The 21608-nt window shown below is 41.9% G+C and overlaps 1 protein-coding gene across 1 annotated transcript in view; it reads right to left on the reverse strand.

Annotated features, from left to right (window-relative positions):
* Window positions 1-21608, reverse strand: part of LOC131031430 (uncharacterized protein At3g06530) — a 254996-nt gene that overhangs the window by 52579 nt on the left and 180809 nt on the right. The window contains exons 27-30 of the mRNA XM_057962549.2: window positions 15144-15233; window positions 14611-14822; window positions 14253-14448; window positions 13877-14059 (exon numbers count right to left, since the gene is read on the reverse strand). Coding sequence (XP_057818532.2) covers window positions 13877-14059; window positions 14253-14448; window positions 14611-14822; window positions 15144-15233 — 681 coding nt within the window. The remainder of the gene's footprint in view (window positions 1-13876; window positions 14060-14252; window positions 14449-14610; window positions 14823-15143; window positions 15234-21608) is intronic.

Here is a 21608-nt window from a genome sequence, read left to right on the forward strand (position 1 = left end):
GCGCCGATGGTGTGTCCTGCGTGGGCGACTGGAGGTACGGTGTTTTGCCTATCGTATGTGGCACCTACACCCGTACGGTTGCCCTCCCCTTCGCTCCCGTTGGTGATCTTCACTCCGTGGTGTAAGGGATAAGTTTCTAAACTGATCCCGAGTCTCCTCGACCAGATTTCGCCATAACCTTGTTTCTTCCAGAAACTCTTCGTGGCTCCACGCCTTACGGTGTCCTGGCGACGCGTAGGAATTTCCCTCGGCTTCTGCACCCTCCGTGACACCTCTATGGTTCCTTTCAGGCCACACTTCGGCAGGTCGTCCTTCGGCAAGTTGCCTCAGCCTCCGTCTCTGTTCTACTCGCTGCTCCAAAATCAAGGCCCTTTGCGCAGCCTCCCACTCATCTATTTCTGCTTTTTTATTTCTATCTTTATTCAATAGGTTGGGCATTAATTGTCACACATTTCCATAACTCACAATACATAAATCAAAACACGTCTTTATTAATTCATTTCCTCAAATACAACTCGTGTCAATGACACTTTTATTTGAATATAGAAGATTCAAGGTTCAATTCCTTCCTGGCCTGGCACCATCCCGTTCCGCTTCCCGTCGGCTGCTTTCTTCGTAGTGTTGAAGGATTTGTTGGCGTCGCTCTTCCTGGGCAATCTCCTCCAAGCGAGCCTGTTGTGCCAACGATGCCTGTGCAAGCAACCGAGAGAGGTGGTTCACCAACCGGTTTACTGCCAGGCTAACCTCCAGCGGTATCAACACGGCACTTGGTGGGATTTCCGCCTCCGCCGCCTCCCGTCGGACGTAGGTCTGGATGGCTACCTAGAGCAAAATTGAAAATTCTCTCATTGCCATGTCTTCTCCTGTGTAAAGTTTTGTTCGCGGATCGTCACCAACAGGTAGGCCCATCGTGTCCGTGCGCCATCCGCGTCTTCCGTTCCCGAGTACATCTAGGCAACGACGCCAAATGTTTACCCTCTCGAGTGAATAACTTAGAACATAAAGCACGTAATGCAGAATGATAATGCCATAGATATCAAACAAGTATAAGAGATATTATTCCATTCATAATTAGTGTGTTGCAAGTTACATTCTGAAGTATATAAAGATACCGAGGGGGTGCGAGCGCCAACCGTCGCACCGCAACTGCCACCCCTCAGTTGCCAACTAACCAAAACAATTACACATAATTAACTAGTCATATTTTCGTATACAATAATGCCGCCAACAAAGTTGCTGGTGCCTTTGGGGAGGGACGTTAAAGTCACGTCCTTCTCTTAATACTATTTTCTTTAGAGTATCGTGACTTTTAGGCTATTCAGTCATTTGATTAATATTTATTTATTAGTATTTATTTATTTAATTAATTAATTAACATTTGATTAAAATTTATTTATTAGTTAATATAGGAATCTCATAATATAGTTGCTTATTATTTGCATGTATAATATAATCAATTATTGATTATTTATCAATAGATACAATCAATACAATACTTCTTAAATAAATGGCAAGGAGATCAAAATAAGGATCATTGGTCATCAAAATATTTCATACATAAATATGAGTGTATACAAAACGGATTATGGCTGGAACGTGACAATTACATATCCTGAAAACTCTTTAAAGTACACTAATGTTTTGCCAAACATTAGCTTCAATGCAAATGTTTAAAATTTAAATGATTAAAAACTGGGGCAACAGATTTGAACTTGGAAAGTGAATCTATAGGTCTTCACTGTGTTGAAAACTTGTAGGCATTGATTTGATTGTTCACCAAATGTTTTGTTAATGTCTATAGGCTTGGAGTGACAAATGAACCCAAAAAATCCCCCATGTAGCCACAAAAACATGTGTAATTGTTTTTTCATTATGTACTATTCTTCTTGATCATGGATCCATCATGGAAGGACCTACATTTGTCTCATGCCTTCTTCACTAACTCGCATGAAACTACATTGGTCAAGAAGGTTCTCAAGATGATCCATACATGTTGAAGGGCTTTGTTTAAGTCATTTAATATTGTGCCAAAGAAAATCAAGCATTCTCCCACACATCTTGCACTCAACACAGACTGTCACACCGATGCTAATGGGTTCATCAAAAGCAAGACGCTTGGTTAAATCTCCTGCAAGTTATTAGAACTCTTCAAAACCACTGTGTTTACCCATGTGCACAATTATTATTAGCATAGGCGCTTGTGTGTAAAAGGCTCTTCACTTGTTAACCTATGCCATTTTAGCTGGATTTTCATAAGAGGGACTCTTTGCAATCAAACAAACTTATCCGCATAAAGTTTTTGAGTGAATTTTTCAAACAAGCAAGTGAGAATCCAACTCAAAACCTGCTTAATTGTTCTTGTCAACTCATCTGACAACCAATGTTGTCAAACATGCTTGAATGATAATTGGACCTGCTTGTTGCAGTAACTGATTTTGTGCAATCCACATTTCCAGTAGATCAATGTTGTCAGTTGTTGAGGCTTGCATAACCTGACAGACAGTTCTTTAAGTTGTCTGCACACTTACAGAAGATAAGAAGTTATCACTATAAAATTTGTGACATTGAAACTTCATCAAAAAAGGGCAGAAGCTCATTGGAGTCATCAGTGTTTGGAACTTGACTGTAAGCCAGTTAATTAGTAAATAAGGCTTTTTAATGCTTTAATAGAAAATAATAGTATTAAGTTATATCCGCGGGTAGTTAGTTGCCGGACAGTTGGTGGCCTAACCAACCGCGAACTCTTTATATTGTAAACTTGTAGCACATTGGGGGCATCGGATTTGGAGAGAAATATGATATACACCTGTGTTACACAAATCTATCTTGGTATACTGTGTTGTGTGTTATTGGTTCCAGGCTAATGAATTGCTATGCTCTGGTATTGTACATTGTATATTGATGTTCCCTATGCTACCACCTGAACCACTCAGGCTACTAACATTTTGGCGCCGTTGCCTAAATCGAACCTGAAGGTCTAAGGAGGGAAAGCTGGCGGGATGGAAGTATAATGGGTCATCCATTCAACCAAAATATCCTGGTGACAGACAGTGACATAGAAGATAACACGGAAGTAACCAGGAAGGATCAGTTGACACAGGACCTGATACATGCGTGGGACGTTTCCGTGGACCGGTACGTACAGCAAGAAGCGGAACTGAGCGTTGCCTTGGCTGATACGGTACGGGCGGAACTCAACGTGAACCAGGCTGTACATGATCTCCTAGGTAGCCTTCCAAGGTTGTTGGCACGTGTACTCGTGGAACGTGAAGAGGAACAAGAGAACACACGAAGCGAGCAACCCAGGCAGCAAGTGCTCCAACAATATAAAGAAAGGAATCAAAGGGAAGAAGAACGGAGGGACTATACACAACGACAAAACTGCCGCAATTCCAATAATTAATGCCAAATACACTCAACAAAGATCGAAACCGAGAAGCCTCGGAGGAACAAGAAGGGAACCAAGAAGACATAGTAAGAAGATCCCTGCGGATCCAAGAGCAACTCGAGAGGCGCCTGAAACTCTACAAGATAGTGGAAGAAAGAGGGAGCCTGGTGGAAGGTTCTCGACAACATACACAAGCGTGGGACAGGAGTCACGACAGCCCAGAGGCATTAGGTAGCAGTGATAATTGGGAACAAACAACCGCGCCAATGGAGTCATTCAACAATTCCCAAGATAACTCAGGGAGTACAAGGAAGATGGCACATAACTCCGAAAAACAGAAACTCCCCAGATTCAATGGACTAGGATCGGAGGATCCCGCCCGCCACTGTAAAACTTGTGTCACCATATGGGAGGCCAATGGCGAGGATGATGAGGATAATTGGCTGAAAGCATTTCCAGCCACCCTCCGTGGTATTGCCATTGACTGGTACACGGACCTACCCATCACTTCAAAGGATACCTGGAAAAGACTTGATAAGGCATTTGAGGAGGAGTTTCGGCTACTGCGGGACGATGATGAGATCGTCGCAGAAATATACAACACCAAACAGGGCAAGAGTGAGACGGTACAGTCCTACTACCGCAAACTAAAAGAGTTAATTGGCAAGATGGATAATACCCCAACCGACGGGTTAAAGAAGCGATGGTTTATTGAGGGTCTGCAACCATCACTGCGGAAAAAGATGAAGGTAGTACCCCCATCTACTTTCATGGAGGCATACAATAGAGCCATGGATATTGAAAGCGAGAACAAGACATCAAAGGGCAAGAAGCGCACAAGCGATGAAGATAGTAGTGATCAGGAGAGCGAGGAGGAGTCACGTACGATACAAGCACTCCGGAAGGATATGAGATGGATGATGCGGGAAATGCAGACGCAAAAGGAAGAAAGTAGGGAGGGCAGAGACCTCTGGTGCACAGGGTGCAAACTGGAGGGACACACAAAAACCAATTGTCCAAAGAAAGCTTTTTGTGACATCTGCCAAGTGTTGGAGCATGCTATTAAGGAATGCCCCTACAACTTGAAGGCAAGGAGTGCCTAGGTACTATATACTCAAGAACAGGCAACACCACCCACTACACCCACGAAGAACACAAACTCAGATGCATCACCAGGTGGCTATACGAACAGCCGGAGGGGGAGTAACAACAACAACAATAATAATACACCACGGGGTCGCATCCAATACGATGCAAAAGGAAGACCAATGATACAATGTCAACAATGTAACGAATGGGGCCATTTTGCACGCGACTGCCAGAGTGGTGCTGGGCAAGGAGGGCTACTCTGCAAATGGTGTGGGTCGGGCAATCACGAAGATACGGAATGTCCAAGGCAGAAAGGCGTGAACATGTTGGAGGTAGTACGGCCAGAACCAGACGCACGGTGCCCAGAAGTACTAGCCATTACCCGATCTCATACAAGGAAACTAATATACCCTGACCCAGGCACAGAGAAGGGAAGACTAAAAGAGGCACAGAGAGAAGTAGAAAGGGAAATGAGTGAGGAATGGAGAAAGCTAGCACCCCACAAAACCACCAACACCATACGAACCGACTCCGAAACAACCATAATGAAACAGCTACTGCAAACCACCGTGCCGGTCCGCATAGTGGATCTGTTGCAAACACTACCACAACTACGGATAGCTATAAACCAAGTGGAGGAGACCAGGAAGGAGGGGAAGACGCCGAACCACAAGGAGGAAATGGAAGAAAGGAACCACTCAAAGGAGACTAATGACCCTATGTTGATGACAGTAGGGGTAGGCAAAACACCAGCCGTAGTAGAAATGGAGATTCTCGGGTTCAGGCTTACTAACACCATCGTAGACGGTGGGTCTACTGTAAATGTGCTACCTGAGGAGACATGGAAAACCTTGGGGAAGCCGACACTCTAGCCGCCAGCCTTCCACCTCGTAGGAGCCGATCAGCATGGCATCAAACCATTGGGCACGCTTATGGGCCAAAAGGTAACTATCGGGACACAACACTTCTTTTTAGATTTCATGGTCATATCGTTGGAGCGGAAGGGATATGATGCACTTTTGGGAAGAGGATGGCTTGTCACGGCCAAAGCAGACCACAACTAGAAGAAAAATACCCTTTCCATTGAAAGTGAGGGAAACAAATATGTCATTGACCTGCGAAACCAGCAGGTGAGTCAAGAAATGGCCTCAGATTCTGACTCAGAGGAGGATACCGTGAGGGAAAAAGGCGAGATAGAGCCCAATAGAGAAGGGGTGCTTCGCCTTGGTAATTGCTCAGAAGATGAAACGAGTTCAGTCAGTGGACTATTCCACTGGCAAATGGAAGACTGAGAGATCTTCCAACCAGAGTGCAATGTATTGGAAATCCTCGAGTTAGGAAACGATGACACCTACCCGTCACAATTTGCGGAATACAAGGAAGGAGGGGCAGGAGTAGACAGCAAACCGACACACCAATTTGAGAAAGAAGTGGTACAATACGAGGAACCAAAGGTTCAGAGCACCAACTTGGGAGATGAAAAGGACCCAAGAGTAATAATGGTTGGAGATGATGGGGACCCTGTACTAAAGGTAGCGGCGTTTAAGATATTCTCGGAGTATAAAGATGTGTTCGCCTAGACTTATAAAGATCTGAAGGGAGTACCCCCAGAACTATGCATACATCGAATACCTTTGATGGAAGGGGCAAGGCCTGTGCGGAAACGCCCCTATCGCATGAATAAGAACTATGCGGCCAAGGTACAAGAAGAAATAGAAAAAATGCTAAATGCTGGGATCATTTTCCGAGTGCAAACTAGTGAATGGGTTTCCCCCATTGTTATTTCCCTGAAAAAGGAAGGAAACCAGATCCGCATTTGCGTGGACTTCAGAAGCTTAAATGTTGTAACCATTAAGGACCCGTTTCCGATACCGCTTACTGATAGTATCCTCAAAGAGGTAGCAGGGCATGAGATTTACTGCTTCATGGACGGATTTTCCAGCTATAACCAGATCAGCATCGCGGAGGAGGACAAACTCAAAACCACATTTATTGTGGAAGATGGAGTTTTTGCGTACAACCGTATGCCATTTGGGCTATGCAACGCCCCAGCCACTTTCCAGAGGATCATACTCCACATCTTTAACAAAATGGCCACTGGGAACTTCAAGGCCTTCCTGGACGACTGGTCAGTATATAGTGATAAGGAAAACCATTTGAGGAGACTGGGGGAATGCATGGACCGGTGTCGACGAGCAAGAATGGCACTCAATCCCAAGAAATGTAGGTTCCTAGTGCCACAGGGGAGATTACTCGGCCACATAGTCTGTAAGGCAGGGTTAAAAACAAACCCAGATAAGATCAGAGTTATTCTCGACATGGATAGCCCAGCAGATGTTACGAGGATCAAATCCTTCCTTGGCCATGTTGGGTACTACCGACGGTTCATTAAAGGATTTGCAGAAGTGTCCCTTCCACTCGAACGCCTAACAAGGAAAGGGGAACCATTTGTGTGGGACAAGGAGCAAAACGAAGCCTTCCAAGAACTCAAAACTAGATTGGTAAGTGCACCTATTTTGGCATACCCAAATTGGGAGAATAAATTTCATGTACATGTGGACGCTTCTAACTTTGCAATTGGAGCCATCTTAACGCAACCCGGATCCTCAGGCTTAGACCACCCAATATATTTTGCTAGTAGGTTACTGTCAAAAGCAGAAGGAAATTATAGCACCATGGAAAGGGAAGCCTTGGGAACGGTATATGCAGTAAAAAAGTTCCGCCATTATCTTTTAGCCACACCATTCACATTTTTCGTGGATCACCAAGCACTCATGTACCTGGTGAACAAACCGATTATTCAAGGACAGGTAAGCCGATGGTTGATCTTACTTCAGGAATTTACTTTCAATGTTGTGGTGCGACCAGGGAAAAGTCACGTAATGGCTGATCACCTGTCTAGAATAAAATCCGGGGAGCCAGGGGAAGGAGGAGTGAGCGAAGATTTCCCCGATGGCCATTTATTCAAGATAGCCGTGTTACCTTCCTGGTACGAGAAACTCGGGCAGTATCTTTCTACAGCAACATTTCCAGGCAACATGAGCCCAAGCGAGAGAAGGAAGCTCGCACTAAAAAGTACCATGTTCCAATTGATCCAAGGGCTCCTATATAAACTAGGGTCGGACGGTATCCTGCGAAGATGTGTCCTAGAGGAAGAAATTCCTGGAGTCCTAAGAGAATCTCACAAAGGACTAGCGGGAGGACATATGGGGCCGGATACCACAGCACAGAAAATTTTGCTAGCAGGGCTTTGGTGGCCTACACTTTATGTAGATGCGAGGGAATGGGTGACCAGCTACGACACGTGCCAAAGGGCAGGTAAGCCACTCAAACGAGACTTCATGCCCCTATGCCCGTCCCAACCATAGGAATTGTTCGAAAGATGGGGACTGGATTTCGTAGGACCTATGAGATGCCACTACATTGTGGTGGCTACAGAATACCTCACTAAGTGGGCCGAAGCCAGAGCTTTACCCGACAACACAGCCTTGAGCACCGCCAAGTTCCTCTATGAACACATTGTGACCCGGTTCGGGATACCCCTGCAACTCACGAGTGATAGGGGGGTACACTTTGTCAATCAAGTGATACGCAATATGACAACAGAATTCAAGATTTTCCACACATTGTCTAGTCCATACTATCCCAAGGCGAATGGCCAAGCGGAGTCCACCAACAAAGTACTAGTATCTATTCTCTACAAGACCTGTGGAGTAGAGCAAGGAGATTGGGAAGAGCGATTACCAGCAATATTGTGGGCCTACCGGACAACGTACAAAGCGACAACCACACACACTCCCTTTCAGCTTATCTATGGACAGGAGGCAGTGATGCCAGTAGAATACATTGTACCAACCTTGCGGATAACAGTGCAAAACAGATGGGGGGATGGGGAAAGCCTAAAGGAACGACTTCTGACCTTACAAAAATTAGATGAGCGTCGCCTAATGGCACAATGGGCCATAGAAGTGGCTTAGAACAAAAGAAAAGCTTGGCATGATAAACATCTAAGGCGGATGAAGTTCTCTCCAGGACAGTTGGTACTCAAGTACAATGGCCAGAATGAACTCCGACCAGGTAAATTTTGACTTCGATGGCTAGGGCCATACAAAGTAAGGGAGGTGGGAAAAAATGGAGCTATTAAATTGTCCAACCTGGATGACAGCCCCATCAAAGATCCAGTAAATGGATCAAAATTAAAAATCTACAAAGAAAGGGAGTCCATAGCCATTAATATGGCAGCCATTAAAATGGTGGAACCCATAGGGGGCCACAAGGACAAAATGATGGTGATCGAAAAAAATAAAATAGCCAATTTCCAAACAGAAGTAAAGTGGAGCAAAGAACAATAAAGAGAGAAGAGGATGGAGAGAGAAAAAGAATAAGAAAAAACGCAAGGCAAAAATATTTAAAAATAAAAGACCAAGGCAAAATATCAAAAAATAAAACCAAAACATTAAAAATAATAGCAAAAGAAAAACATAAGAAGGCAAGCAAGGAGACTCATACCACCGTACGCACAACAAGGACGTGGGCAGAAAGCGGAGCAATGGAGGCCACGCACGAAAGACACATTGCACGCATCGTGGGCATACGTGGGGTGGGCGTACGCAGGGTGGAAGAGAAAGCACGCAGCACGGAGGAGAGAGCACGCAGCGGAGTGAAGGGGGGCGGACGCGGCAAGAGGAAGAGCGTACGCAACAAGGAGGTACGCAGAGTGGAGGCCAGCAGGGATGAGGGCATACGCAGAGTGGAGGCCAGGGTACGCAGCATGGAGGAAGGCGTACGCGGAGTGGAGGCCAACGTACGCAGTGGGAGGGAGGGCGTACGCAGTGCGAAGGTAGGTGTACGCAGCGCAGAAGGGAGCTGGGGCGTGGGACGGGGACACAGCACCAGTGCGAAAATAGGCCTACGTAGCGCAGAAGGGAGCTGGGGTGTGGGACGAGGACACAGCACCAGTGGCACAACACAGAGCAACAGCGCAAAGGGGGTTGCACGTAGGAAAAAAAGCACGCAACCACCAGCGTACACAATCAGCAGACGGAGGGGTGGCAGAATTCGGCCACGACGTACGCAGCCCTCGGGAAATAGGCTACCGATCACACGACACCTAAAATACACAACACCTCAGCCCTAGCCACAGAGTATAGGCCCACAGCCCTCGGGTACAACACCATACACGCACAAGATGGTGAAAGGGAGTCATGGCAACCCTAGAAGGGGAAGTTATGACATAAATTACAAAGCTAGCACTTCTAACAAGCAAGCAATGGCCATACCAAGAACCAGCAAGAAAAGCCAAGAGAGGGCATCGGAACAGGTGAATGTAGAGAATGTCACGTTTGAAGGAGTGCTTGGAAGCGAGTGCAGGAAGTGGTGGGAAAACAATGAGGAGGACCACCCCCTAAAGAATTCATTGAAGAAAGCAGAAGTTGACAAAATCATTTTCATGCCAATCTTCAACCTACAAGAATTTGAGCCTATATTGCGTGCCATGATCCATGGGTATGAGCAGGACAGGCATAGATCAGTAATTGACTATTTGGGACAGACAGTGGTCATTTCTTATGCACCCAAAGAATTCAGCAAGGTTTTCGGCATTCCCAATAGCGGCGATTCAGCTATGAAACCGTCAGCAAGAATACCTACAGAAGAAAAGAAGTGGCTCCTGGAACACATCTACGGCGACGCACTCACAGAAGAGCAATGGACCAGTTTATGGCAGAATAGCAATAGAAGGGGCCTGAAGAAATCTTATCTCACCTCACCAGAATGGAGATGTGTCTTGGATATCATAAAGAGTAAGCTAACAGCAGCAAGCCGAGCATCCGATGTTGCAATATGGATGCTACGCCTCATGCACGGATTGAGTAATGGCAAAATTTATAACTGGGGCCGCTTCCTTTCCAGCCATGTGAAGGAAGCCATGCTCCTCAAACACAAGACCCTATACGTGCCCCATCACCTCATTGCCCTCTTCTTGGAAGCATTGAGAACTCAAGTGGCATTGGAAAATAGAGGAGGATTTGTGGCCTTAAGCCGGGTGGAGCCCTACAAGCCAGCCATGCATTATTGGCTACACCTGGACACTTCTATAGTAACTACAGAGACAACACCGAGGAAAAAAGAAAGGCAAGAACTGGTAGGGAGCTTAGAAGATGGAGGAGAAGAAGACAACAATTCTGAGGAATAGGTAGAGACAGGGGAAGAAGAAACGCACATATCATCTTCAGAAGAAGATGAAGGAGAATTCAGGATGGAGCCAATGGGCATGGAATAGGAAGGAGGACACGTAGGAGGGTTGCGGCAGGTAGGGACAGAAAGCCGTATGGGGGGCATACCAGCCGTACCAGGATGGGGAGTAAGGAAAAAGGTACTCTTCGAACCAGCACAGATTCCCATCACGGCACAATTGGTAATTGGGGTCACAGGGACCCCATCTCAGTTAGTAGACTTGAGGGGACACGCTGGGGCCCACACCCTCCATATAAGCACAACCAAGGGCGTAGAAGCAGCTAGAGTTGTTGCATTGGTAGTAGCACCCATAATTGATCCACTTGCAACCATGGAGGTAGGAAATACCGAAGGAGGAATACACTGTGAAGAGCCAGAGGGAGACAAAGGAAAAGGGACTGAGGAAACAGACATGGAGACAGAAGCAGACAGCCTGCTAGCTAGATTCTAGATGGACATAGAGGTTCCACCTCCTTCACCATCATTGGGGACTGATCAACAGGAGGAGAGCTAGAGGATTGAAGGAATCGGGAAAGGGCACAGTACGTCCTCACCAGCAGAGGGGATCCAAGAGTGGGAACCAGTTGCGCAGCATTTTCTTTCCGAGTTGGAAGTAATGAGGGCAGCCACGGAGAGGATGATAGACCATTCTCGAGGATCTAATATGCCTGCTATAGTAAGAGCAACAGAAGCACTACTGGCGTTTATGACAGAAGGCTGCGAGAGGGAGTTCTAAGAGAAAATTAGGAACCAAGGTTGGCCCGACACGAAAACTCCAGAGATAGTAGCAGAATGGGGAGTACCACAGATCCTTAGTGGGCATACAGGAGGTAATCAGAAAGTAATGAGAGCTCTCACTTCCATAGAACAGACTTTCCGCGCTACATTCTTACAGCTCCAAAGGATGACCTGGAAAGCGAACAGAATGGAAGGAGTCCATACCTTAGCCCTTCAGCGAGAGAGTGAGCTGAAAGAAACGATCCAGGCTATGGAGCAAGAAATGGTTCAAGAGAGAACCACGCGACGTGAAACAGAACGGAAGTTGGCTGCCTCTGAGAAGGACCGAATGGATGCACTCAAGCTTCTGAAAGCCACTCGAGAGAAGCAACTTCTTGCTGAGAGGGACCTAAAGATACTCCGAGAACAGACCACTACGGGAACAGGGACGTCCTCTTGTCCCTCTAAGTAGATATTTCTTGTTATTTTGCTGTAGTGTTCGTTTGGAAGACGAACAAGTTTGGGGGGGGGGGGATAATGTAAGCCAGTTAATTAGTAAATAAGGCTTTTTAATGCTTTAATAGAAAATAATAGTATTAAGTTATATCCGCGGGTAGTTAGTTACCGAACGGTTGGTGGCCTAACCAACCGCGAACTCTTTATATTGTAAACTTGTAGCACTTTGGGGACATCGGATTTGGAGAGAAATATGATATACAACTGTATTACACGAATCTATCTTGGTATACTGTGTTGTGTGTTATTGGTTCCATGCTAATGAATTGCTATGCTCTGGTATTGTACATTGTATATTGATGTTCCCTATGCTACCACCTGAACCACTCAGGCTACTAACATTGGCTAATGGATAGTTACAAAATGAAACTTTAACACTTTCTTGAAGCCAAGCATTATTAAATATATCCTAGAGGATGATTAGTATAGAAAATGAATTTGATTGGTTTCTGTAATTAGTGGCTGGCCCAGTAAGTAAGGCAAGACCTCTCCAATCTCTGCAAATGTATTCTAGTAATGATTGAAGCTTTGTTTTCCATGTTGTGTGTGTGTCTAATTGGTGCAAGAGCACCTTGTTGTGTTCATGCCTCCATGTGGCAATTTTGTCAATTTTGCTTTAATATTGTGGTTTGATCATGTAATAAGGTCTTTTAGACCATTTTGAACTTGTTTGTGTCGAGTTTGAGTCTTAGGAGGTCATTTTTGGGCCATATGGCAAATATTGTAAAACGTTGTCCTCTTTGTCAAAATATTGTCATGCAACTTTGCATTTTTGGTTGTATGTGAAAGGTGAACAGTCAAGTCATTCAAAAGTTAGTTGAAACTGACGATTGTTGGTTAGAAAAGGCTTAAGTATGCCTTGTAAGACTCGAGCAAGAGGTTGGTGACATTTTTGGTGATCAAATAATAGCAAATATACTCTGTTTTCTGCGTTTTCAGCCTGTTTTTCGCTGATGCAGCAGTTTCTATGGCATTGTACAGCCTGTAGATGGTGAAAAATTGATTTAGCATGATAGTACTCTGAATCTACTCTTGTTTGCATTTGGTTTGGTCTAATTTCATTAGGTTTGGTGGAAGTTAGAGCATTTTTGTTAAAAACAGTCAGAAACCCTAGGTTTTGAGGGATTGAGTGTAAAAATCATGTTTTGAAGCCCATTCCACCGGTGGAAAATTCTAAAACTCGGTGGAATGGAGGTATTTAGGGTGTAATTTAAGATTTTGGAGGTTGCAGGAACAGAGCATGGTGTTTGGGTCCAGCTTGAGACAGCCCTAGCCGAATAATTCAATGTATTAGGCTTAGAAAGACTAGGTAGACATAGGGTTTTACAAAACATTGATTTGGAGTTGGTTCCAATTGATAAAATTGGCATTCTTAGACCCCATATGACATGCCCATGGCTCAGGAATGAAGTTTGGGAGGTTGGGAGTGGGAAAACACTAGGTTGCTTTGTAAAACAGGCCTAATTAGCCCTAGTTGCAGAAATAGCAGTCAATTTTTGAGGGTTTTGTTCCAAAACAAAACCACCTAAAAATTGGATATGTTGTGAAGTGGCCAAATGGGTATCTGAAACTGTTTTTGGTTTGTGCATATGAAGTCTACAAAGAAAGTTATGCTCTGTCAGACCCTTTTTATGGGCTACTACATGGTAGGCCTAATTGTGAAGCAACCACCATGGACATCTGCTCAAGTCCAATTAGGAAGGTTTGTTTAAGTTAGTTGGAAGGTAATTAGCTTTTCTCTGCATCACTAATTAACTGTGGTACAAAGTTAGTTGGCCCTTAAGTGGGTTCCCCTTAGCCTGACTGCGTCACATTACCAACTCCTATTTATGATGTGTTAGTCACCACTTAGATAGAGAACATTCAATTGTTAAAATGAAGGTGTACCAGAAATCCAATGCCAAAAGAATGAATTTAAAGGTGAATACTAACCTGTAGTATAGTTGATTCCCCCATAAGTGTAAATATATCAATAACATATCTCAAGACTTGATCAGGGAGGAGCTTTGCAATGGTAGTGAGTAATGACAATGAATGATTGCGTGTTCTGGAATCTTTTGCAATATTCACACATAGAACAACTAAGTCAACGTTAAAGCTCTTTGAAATGTCAACCTGAGAAGAGAGACAAAACAGTTAGCAACAGACAAGAACCAAAATAGATTCTATTCTATCAAATTTAGCAAATAATAAAAACAAAATACAACTCACAGTTCACTATTAAATAGATGGTACTTCAGAAGAAGCAAATCAAATGAATAGTATTTACAGCTTTAGGATTAAATTTGCAACCAAAAACCATTGCTACCTTCAAAGAGGTTTCCATCAGTAAGGAATTGCTTATGCTTTCCAGTACTGTCATTACCATCTGCTGCAGGTAACTCATCCGATGTGATTTGCCATCATTTTCAGCAGATTTTGGTTCTTGCTGGTTCAGATTCCCCAGAGGTATGTCCTTTACGAGTTTATCAAGAAGCTTGAATAAAGGTTTGATGACTGCAGCCCTAAAAGATACAATTCTGACATCAATAGCATGATATAAGAGAATACAGAAATCAATTGGCTAATTCATTTCAGTGGAACACTCACATTACACCTCAATTACTGCTACACATCAATAGAATATCTACCATCCAAACTACATAAATCAGATCAAAATCAACAACCTGTTTTGGAGATCTTTCTTCCAAACCAAAAACTCCAATAATGCACCAACAAAATTCAGATGTTTTGCCTCCGTAAGTAACAGTTGATTCCATAGACCTACAAGGCGGCCTTCTTCCATTTTACTCCTCTTCTGCTTTTTTCGACTACTACGAATGCCATCATCTTGTGCTAAAACCATGGCTAGATGCTTTGCTACTGTAATACCATCCACCTGTTGAATCAAATGATACTACCATTTTGTTGAATCAAATTGAGGCTTGCATTTGTAATAAGAAGAATAAAGTAAATATATGCATGACCAATCAATTAAATTTACAGCTAAAACCTTAACAGGTATATAGACCAGCCATATTGCATAGAAAACCTATAAACCAATCCAAAACTAGTTGTGACATCACCTCCACCCGTAAACAGATGCATGTCTAAAAATCCAACACCCACCTCCTTGAATTCTTGGCCTGTATATTTATGAATATACTAATCACAACAGAATTTACAAAATAAAATGCCAGGCAGGAGAAAAAAGACAAACATTGATTCTCCGTAACGCATCAAGAAGTGCATTGTGAATACTTCCAACATCACTATTGAATAGAAGAATTAAATGTTGAAATATTTGATCCTGCCCAATGAAAAGCATGCCATTAGAATTTCACAGCCATGAAATATATGTTATCACTGAATATTTTCGGATTGCACTTTCAAATACCATTATCAAATAGCCTTTTCTAGATGCTTTGCTGTAAATTAATCTATAGCTATGCCAATTATTTAACATAAATCAACAAATGATGCATGATTTACAAAAAGAAAACAGATCTAACACCGTTACATGTCACAATATCTCATTCCAATATTCAACAGTTACAGAGGTAAAGGGCAAATTCTTTACATGGTGGTTGGACAGAAGCATTAAGAAGTAGATTGCAACAACGAAAAACAAGATTCATCAAGCCAAAGAAATTGAGGATATATTTTTACTAGCAAAGGTGAAACAATTAAAAACAAAAATGGAAACCCTTTGTGATTAACTAGAAATCAAATTAATCTCCAATGCACAAAATAGATATGCATTGTTTGTCTTAAAAGGGGTCTAGAATGCTAAATTGAGCTAGGTTACTGAGTTTGTCTAAGAAGTCTCCCCATACCTGGCCCAATCAATGGAAAACGCAGTTTAATCAAAAGGGAATTCCTCATCCAAAACCATATCTTTTTGTTAAGAATAAGATCTAGATCTGTTTTGGATTCAAAAAATCACCATAAAAGCCCCACACACAGGAATATAATTCTACCACTCTTTCCATAAATAGCTACCAGATACTAGACATCCATAAATTTACATGTGCATCAACTTTTCACAAAATAGACTTCTCCTTCAAAACCCTCCTCCCCAAATTCTAAAAGACAGGACTGCTCTGATCGGTGAGAGCCCTTCCCATGCACAATTCTAGCATTTGAAGAAGCTTTAGTCGTTGACACCAAACTCTCAACAGTAGCTGTGAATGATTTTTAAGGAGAAGGCAGCACAACAGATTTGAAGACATGCCTGAAAATTTTTTTGAAACACAATCAACTGATGAAGAAAAAAAATGCCCACGGGAAGATGCTACTTGCTCTTTTCCTTAAAAGTTTTGAAATGCCCAACCGCCTGCAAATGAAACAGAGTATCTGGAACTCCAACACCATCACCAGTGATACTCAAACCTGCACTCAACACAACAACTAAGGGCTTATCTGAAGAAGACAGAGCCGAGGGTAGAAATAGATGGATCTCTGCCATTCCCAGACAAAATCACCCTTCACGTAATATTTGGACCTGTGCCATTAGATAACTGCAGAATCTTTGGAGATATACATTGAGTGAGAGCCATTGAGGCAGCCATTTCCATTTCTTTTTCATATGCTACTAATATTTTAATACAATTATATAAATATAAATATATATCTAGACAAACTCACCCTTCACTTAATACTTGGAACCTGTGCCATTAGATAACTGCAGAATCTTTGGAGAGACATGCTGGCCGAGAGCCATTGAGGCAGCCATTTCCATTTCCTTTTGATATGCTATTCATATTTTAATACATATATATATTGCTTCTGAGATAAAATTCTTTAGCTTCTTCTATTTATTCCTACTTCCTACTTTTATCTCCAAAACTGAAACTGAAAAATATAAATGTTTTGAATATGATTAAATATAATTTGATGGCTGATCAGTGCCTTTCCACCTCTTGGGCTACAGAGTCACTACTTTCTAGAATCTCACGTATAACCCCTCAGAAAAATTTTAAATCCACTGCTGGAATGGATCTGTCAACTATTCCAACCTCCAATATAAGAAAAGAATCATAAGGATAAGAAGGTCTCAGATGAATCTTGTTTGTCAAACTGCTATAACAATGAATATTTTTTTCATAAGTTTGTTTAAGATAGCATTCATCTAATGGAAATGAATATCACAGGAGAACTGATATCTAAAACATAAGTTTTCCATAGCACATTTGAACAGAAAGCATTGATTATATTGTATTATAAATTTTGATAAAAAGTACATTAAAATGTCTCTGGTATATTACAGATGATTCCCATTTGCTGGAGACTTCCGTTTGATCTGCACATTTACCTCCGACAAAAATTCTCCAATTCCACTTCGTGCTTCTCCCGGCCCCACTTTTATATATATATATATATATATATATATATATATATATAAAATTGTATTGTTGGTGAGTTGTAAACCGGGTCCGTCTGGCACTATTTTCATTTTTAGGAATGATAAAGGAAAATTGATTTCGGGTGGCTAGGTGAAACTCCCTAACAGCACAAACAATGATGCCAAATATGTGGCTCTTCTTGGTGGCCTAAGACTGTAAAAATAAGAACCTTTGAAACATTGATATTGAAGGCAATTCTTTAAATGTGGTGAGAGTGGTGATTACGAACACAACCCCAAGTTGGAAATCAAGATTCGCAATTTATTAAGAGAAATTGGAGGATTCTCGATCAGGTACATTTTTCACAAAGCCAATAAAGAAGCAGACTTCCTCTACAACAATGCGATCGATAAGAATGTGCAATCAATCATTTCAAATGATGTCTTGGTCTAGACAGGTTTGCAAGTTACCAGCGTTGGGACAAGGGAAGAGGATGCCTCCATTGTAAATTCTAGACATGGCCAAGATTGTATTCGACAAGGAGCTGACACATAACAATAAGGATGATTTGAATCCTTGGATCACCCTGATTCGAGACCAAGAGTAAAGTTAAATATGAACTGGGATGTTTGGATTGACTCAGTTACGAAACTGGTAATATGGCAAGTTCATTGGCAAGTACGAAGAGGAAACAGGACTTTATTTCGCTCCAAGATTTGAATGCAAATGCAAGTAGAAATTGGTCAACGAACAGTTGAAGGAAGTTTTCTTCTTCTTCAAAGATGTGGAAGATTTGATTCGAGCCATTGTTGAGGAGAACCTGTCAAGGACACATATACATAATGCAGAGATTCTAGAGCGGTATGTTTACAGCATCTTCCGCATGACTGGGGACCGGAAACATTCAGTGACAGCCATCAAACATCTGGTGCACCCGTACCTGAGGAGCATGGCAATAGAAACAGTCAAAGTGCTTCGTTGGAACCAAAATTTGGGCTCACAAGTGATGCCACCTACATTAAGGCTTGGAAAGAGATTGTAGCAGTTATATAGGAGGATCTTGAGGGTAACAGAATGAACACATATGCATACCTTGTACACTTCAGAAAGAAGCATTATCCCCGGCTCCAATCGAACAACTTCAGGAGATCCTTTAAGCCATTTGTGTTCTAATGCATACTCTCTATGTTGAAATTTGCAATCTTTGTATGAGTAATGAATGGGAGCTACTCCCTATGGTATCAATTCTCTCTCTCTCTCTCTCTCTCTCTCTCTCTCTCTCTCTCTCTCTCTCTCTCTCGCTCGCTCGCTACATATATATATATATACACAGACACATACATTTATACACACATATACATATATATGCATACATATATACATATAAATACATATATATATACATACATATACATACATATATATACATACATATATATGTATGTATATATATATCTATACATACATACATACATATATATATATATATATATATATATATATATCATGCCCCTTTCTTGGAACACCTTATACATTTCCCACAACAATTGAACATAGATACACACACACACACACACACACACACACACACACACATATATATATATCTCATGCCCCCTTCTTGGAACACCTTATACTTTTTCCCACAACAATTGAAGATGTTATTACAGAATTCAGTTTGCAACATATATGTTTACTTATGTTGTTGATTGATGCCCTTTTATTGGTATTTAATCTTATTTTTGCCTTGTTTACTTCCAGATCAGATCAGAACTTCTTTTAAGATTGAATTCCTGGTATTTTCTTCATGCCCCTTCTCCAATGGGAGACTCTCCTCTTATATTGCTACATAGGGTTGACGTTACCAAAGGTCTTCTCATCCTTGAAAGGAGATGCCTCTTCACTGACCAGTGCCTTAAACAATACTTAGTCGGCCCTAAATTATTATTTAAATATTGCTTAATTCTTAGCCTAGTTGATTGCTGCTCCTCCCTCTAACTCTATGACTGCTCCTCATTAAAAATTAGATACCTGCTTGGAGGAAATCTCACCTATTTACCCCTTAAATACATATTCTTTGCTGTTACTCCAAGGGGGAGTCGGCCCTGAGGATATATTTATATATAGTTTTCAATTCAGTTACCAAGCTGGTCGGCCCTAATACAAATTAGTGTGATTTTATTTATCTTTTTTATTGAGTCGGCCCTTTCTAAGATAACTGTTGTTATTATTATTTTTCTTATGCCTGTACTCCTGGTCGGTCCTACCTCACCAGTCACCTAGGGTTTATTACTTAAAGGTGCAGTTTTTTAGATCTGATTTGATGGGGACATGATAATTCACACACACACACAGGCGGACTGGCAACCGGCACCACCTAAAAACATGTCAATTTGTTTTCTCACTTCTATTTAGGTTTGTCGTGGTTTTGTTTGGAATCTCTCCTTTCGATTTCAAGCTCTTGGGAGGAAGTTGAAATGATTAACGGTTTTCATGCATTGACCATTCTTTTGGTTGTGGAGGGGTGGTATTCCATATCTTATATTTTATGTAATGGCTTCATTTCAACTGCCCACATTGAGTTCATCATATACTCATCGCGATTTTAGAAGCTCCGACTTAAAACAAACTCTTATTTGTAATTGTTTTTACTTCAAAAATGCTTTGACTTGCCAATACTGATCATGGCAATAGCATTATGGAGAAAATGTCTTGACTTTAGAATGTTTCGCTCCTCATTGCTTATGGGAATTCAAATCCTTCAAGCCCCATTGTCAGTTTTGTGATGAATTAAATAATGGGACGGCATTTAGAAGGGGGAATGAAACGCCAAATGAGAGATGCAACTGTTGGCTGGAAAGAAAGAGAAAAGTCTTTTGTTTTGTTTCAACTATAATCGGCAACCCTTCAGCTTCAAAAAAAGCAGGCATTGAAGAGGCTGTGTGGAGAAGTGTTGAGAACTGCACAAGGAATATGAAAGGGGTTGTTAGAGAGATTAAGGGCTGTGTGAACAAGGGATCAGAGGTAGCATGAGGAACTAAGCAGCTTGGTCTAGGCTGCAGGAAGGGAGAGAACTGGTAACTAATGCTCATAGGTAAGTAACACTTCACTGTGCTAAAGGGCAAATAGAGATATCAGCTAGTGTGACGAAAAGAAAAAACAATCAATACACCAAAAACAGAGAATTAGTTTGCTATTGTGTGGAAAAGAGAAACTGGTTGGAGGTGGGAAAAAATATACCCACAAGCAAGTTAAAACTGCACAAAAAGGAGAGTAGAGATGTATATGCATTGAATGGAAAATTGCAAAGGAGAATAAAATGAAAAGAACTTGCCAGAACTGTGCAAGGGAAATCAGAGACAAAACAACTGATGTGCAGGAACAAATGAACAAAGAATTGGGAAAAACTCCAGTCGATTACACTGTGGTAGTGAAAACCAGATGGCAGTTTATTAATGATATATGTTTGCCAAAAGAGGAGGGCTGCAGGTAAGAGGCATTGGAAATAAAAATTCATTGATGGCAGGCACGAGAAATAGGGAATTGTGGTAGGCACGAGAAAGAGGGAATCGTAGTAGGCATGAGAAAGAGGGAATTGGAGATCAGCCTGGAATGAGGAAGGGGTCATTTGAAATAAGTCACAGAGCAACACACGCAGAGGATATTGAAGACTCAAATCACTAAGAGTCCATAAGAAAACACAGATGTGAAATGAGCAGATGATCAGTGCACAGAGGGGTGGAGAAGTCAATGGAGATCACATTTGTAATTAATGTGTTTTTCTAAATTGAATATATTACTGAAATTTTATGTTAATAACAGAGAGCCTCTGTTATTGTTTAAGTTGTGTTTGAGATTAGAAATTTGTAGGCAGGAAGTTAGAACTGTGTTGCATGATGCATAGCTAGATAGATGGATATGGCCTTACCCAGCCATACTAAACTCAGAAATAACTCCACTGTACCAACAAAAGTCTACTTGAACCAGCAACATAGAATTCGAGTCACTCCAGACAATTAATAATAGATCAAATCAAGAGGGAGCCTTCAAAAAGCTAAACTTAAGTCTCTGTGTTCCCTACACTATTGATTTGGAATTTTGTTGGTATGAACAGCTCTATTACATATTCAGGTCCACTTTTTTCAAAATGAAATGTCGTCTACGAGTAGGAGAGGTGGCGGCAAGCCTAACACTACTACTTGGAAACATATCAAAAGAGGTAGTACCGTACGGCTAGATAATTTACAGGTATTTTGGGAGTGATAAGAAACATGTTTACTGCTATATCTAATAAATTAAATACATGAATTAACAATAAAGATTATAATGCATACCAGATA

This window comes from Cryptomeria japonica, chromosome 6, assembly GCF_030272615.1.
Source record: "Cryptomeria japonica chromosome 6, Sugi_1.0, whole genome shotgun sequence".
NCBI classification, from domain to species: Eukaryota; Viridiplantae; Streptophyta; class Pinopsida; order Cupressales; family Cupressaceae; genus Cryptomeria; species Cryptomeria japonica.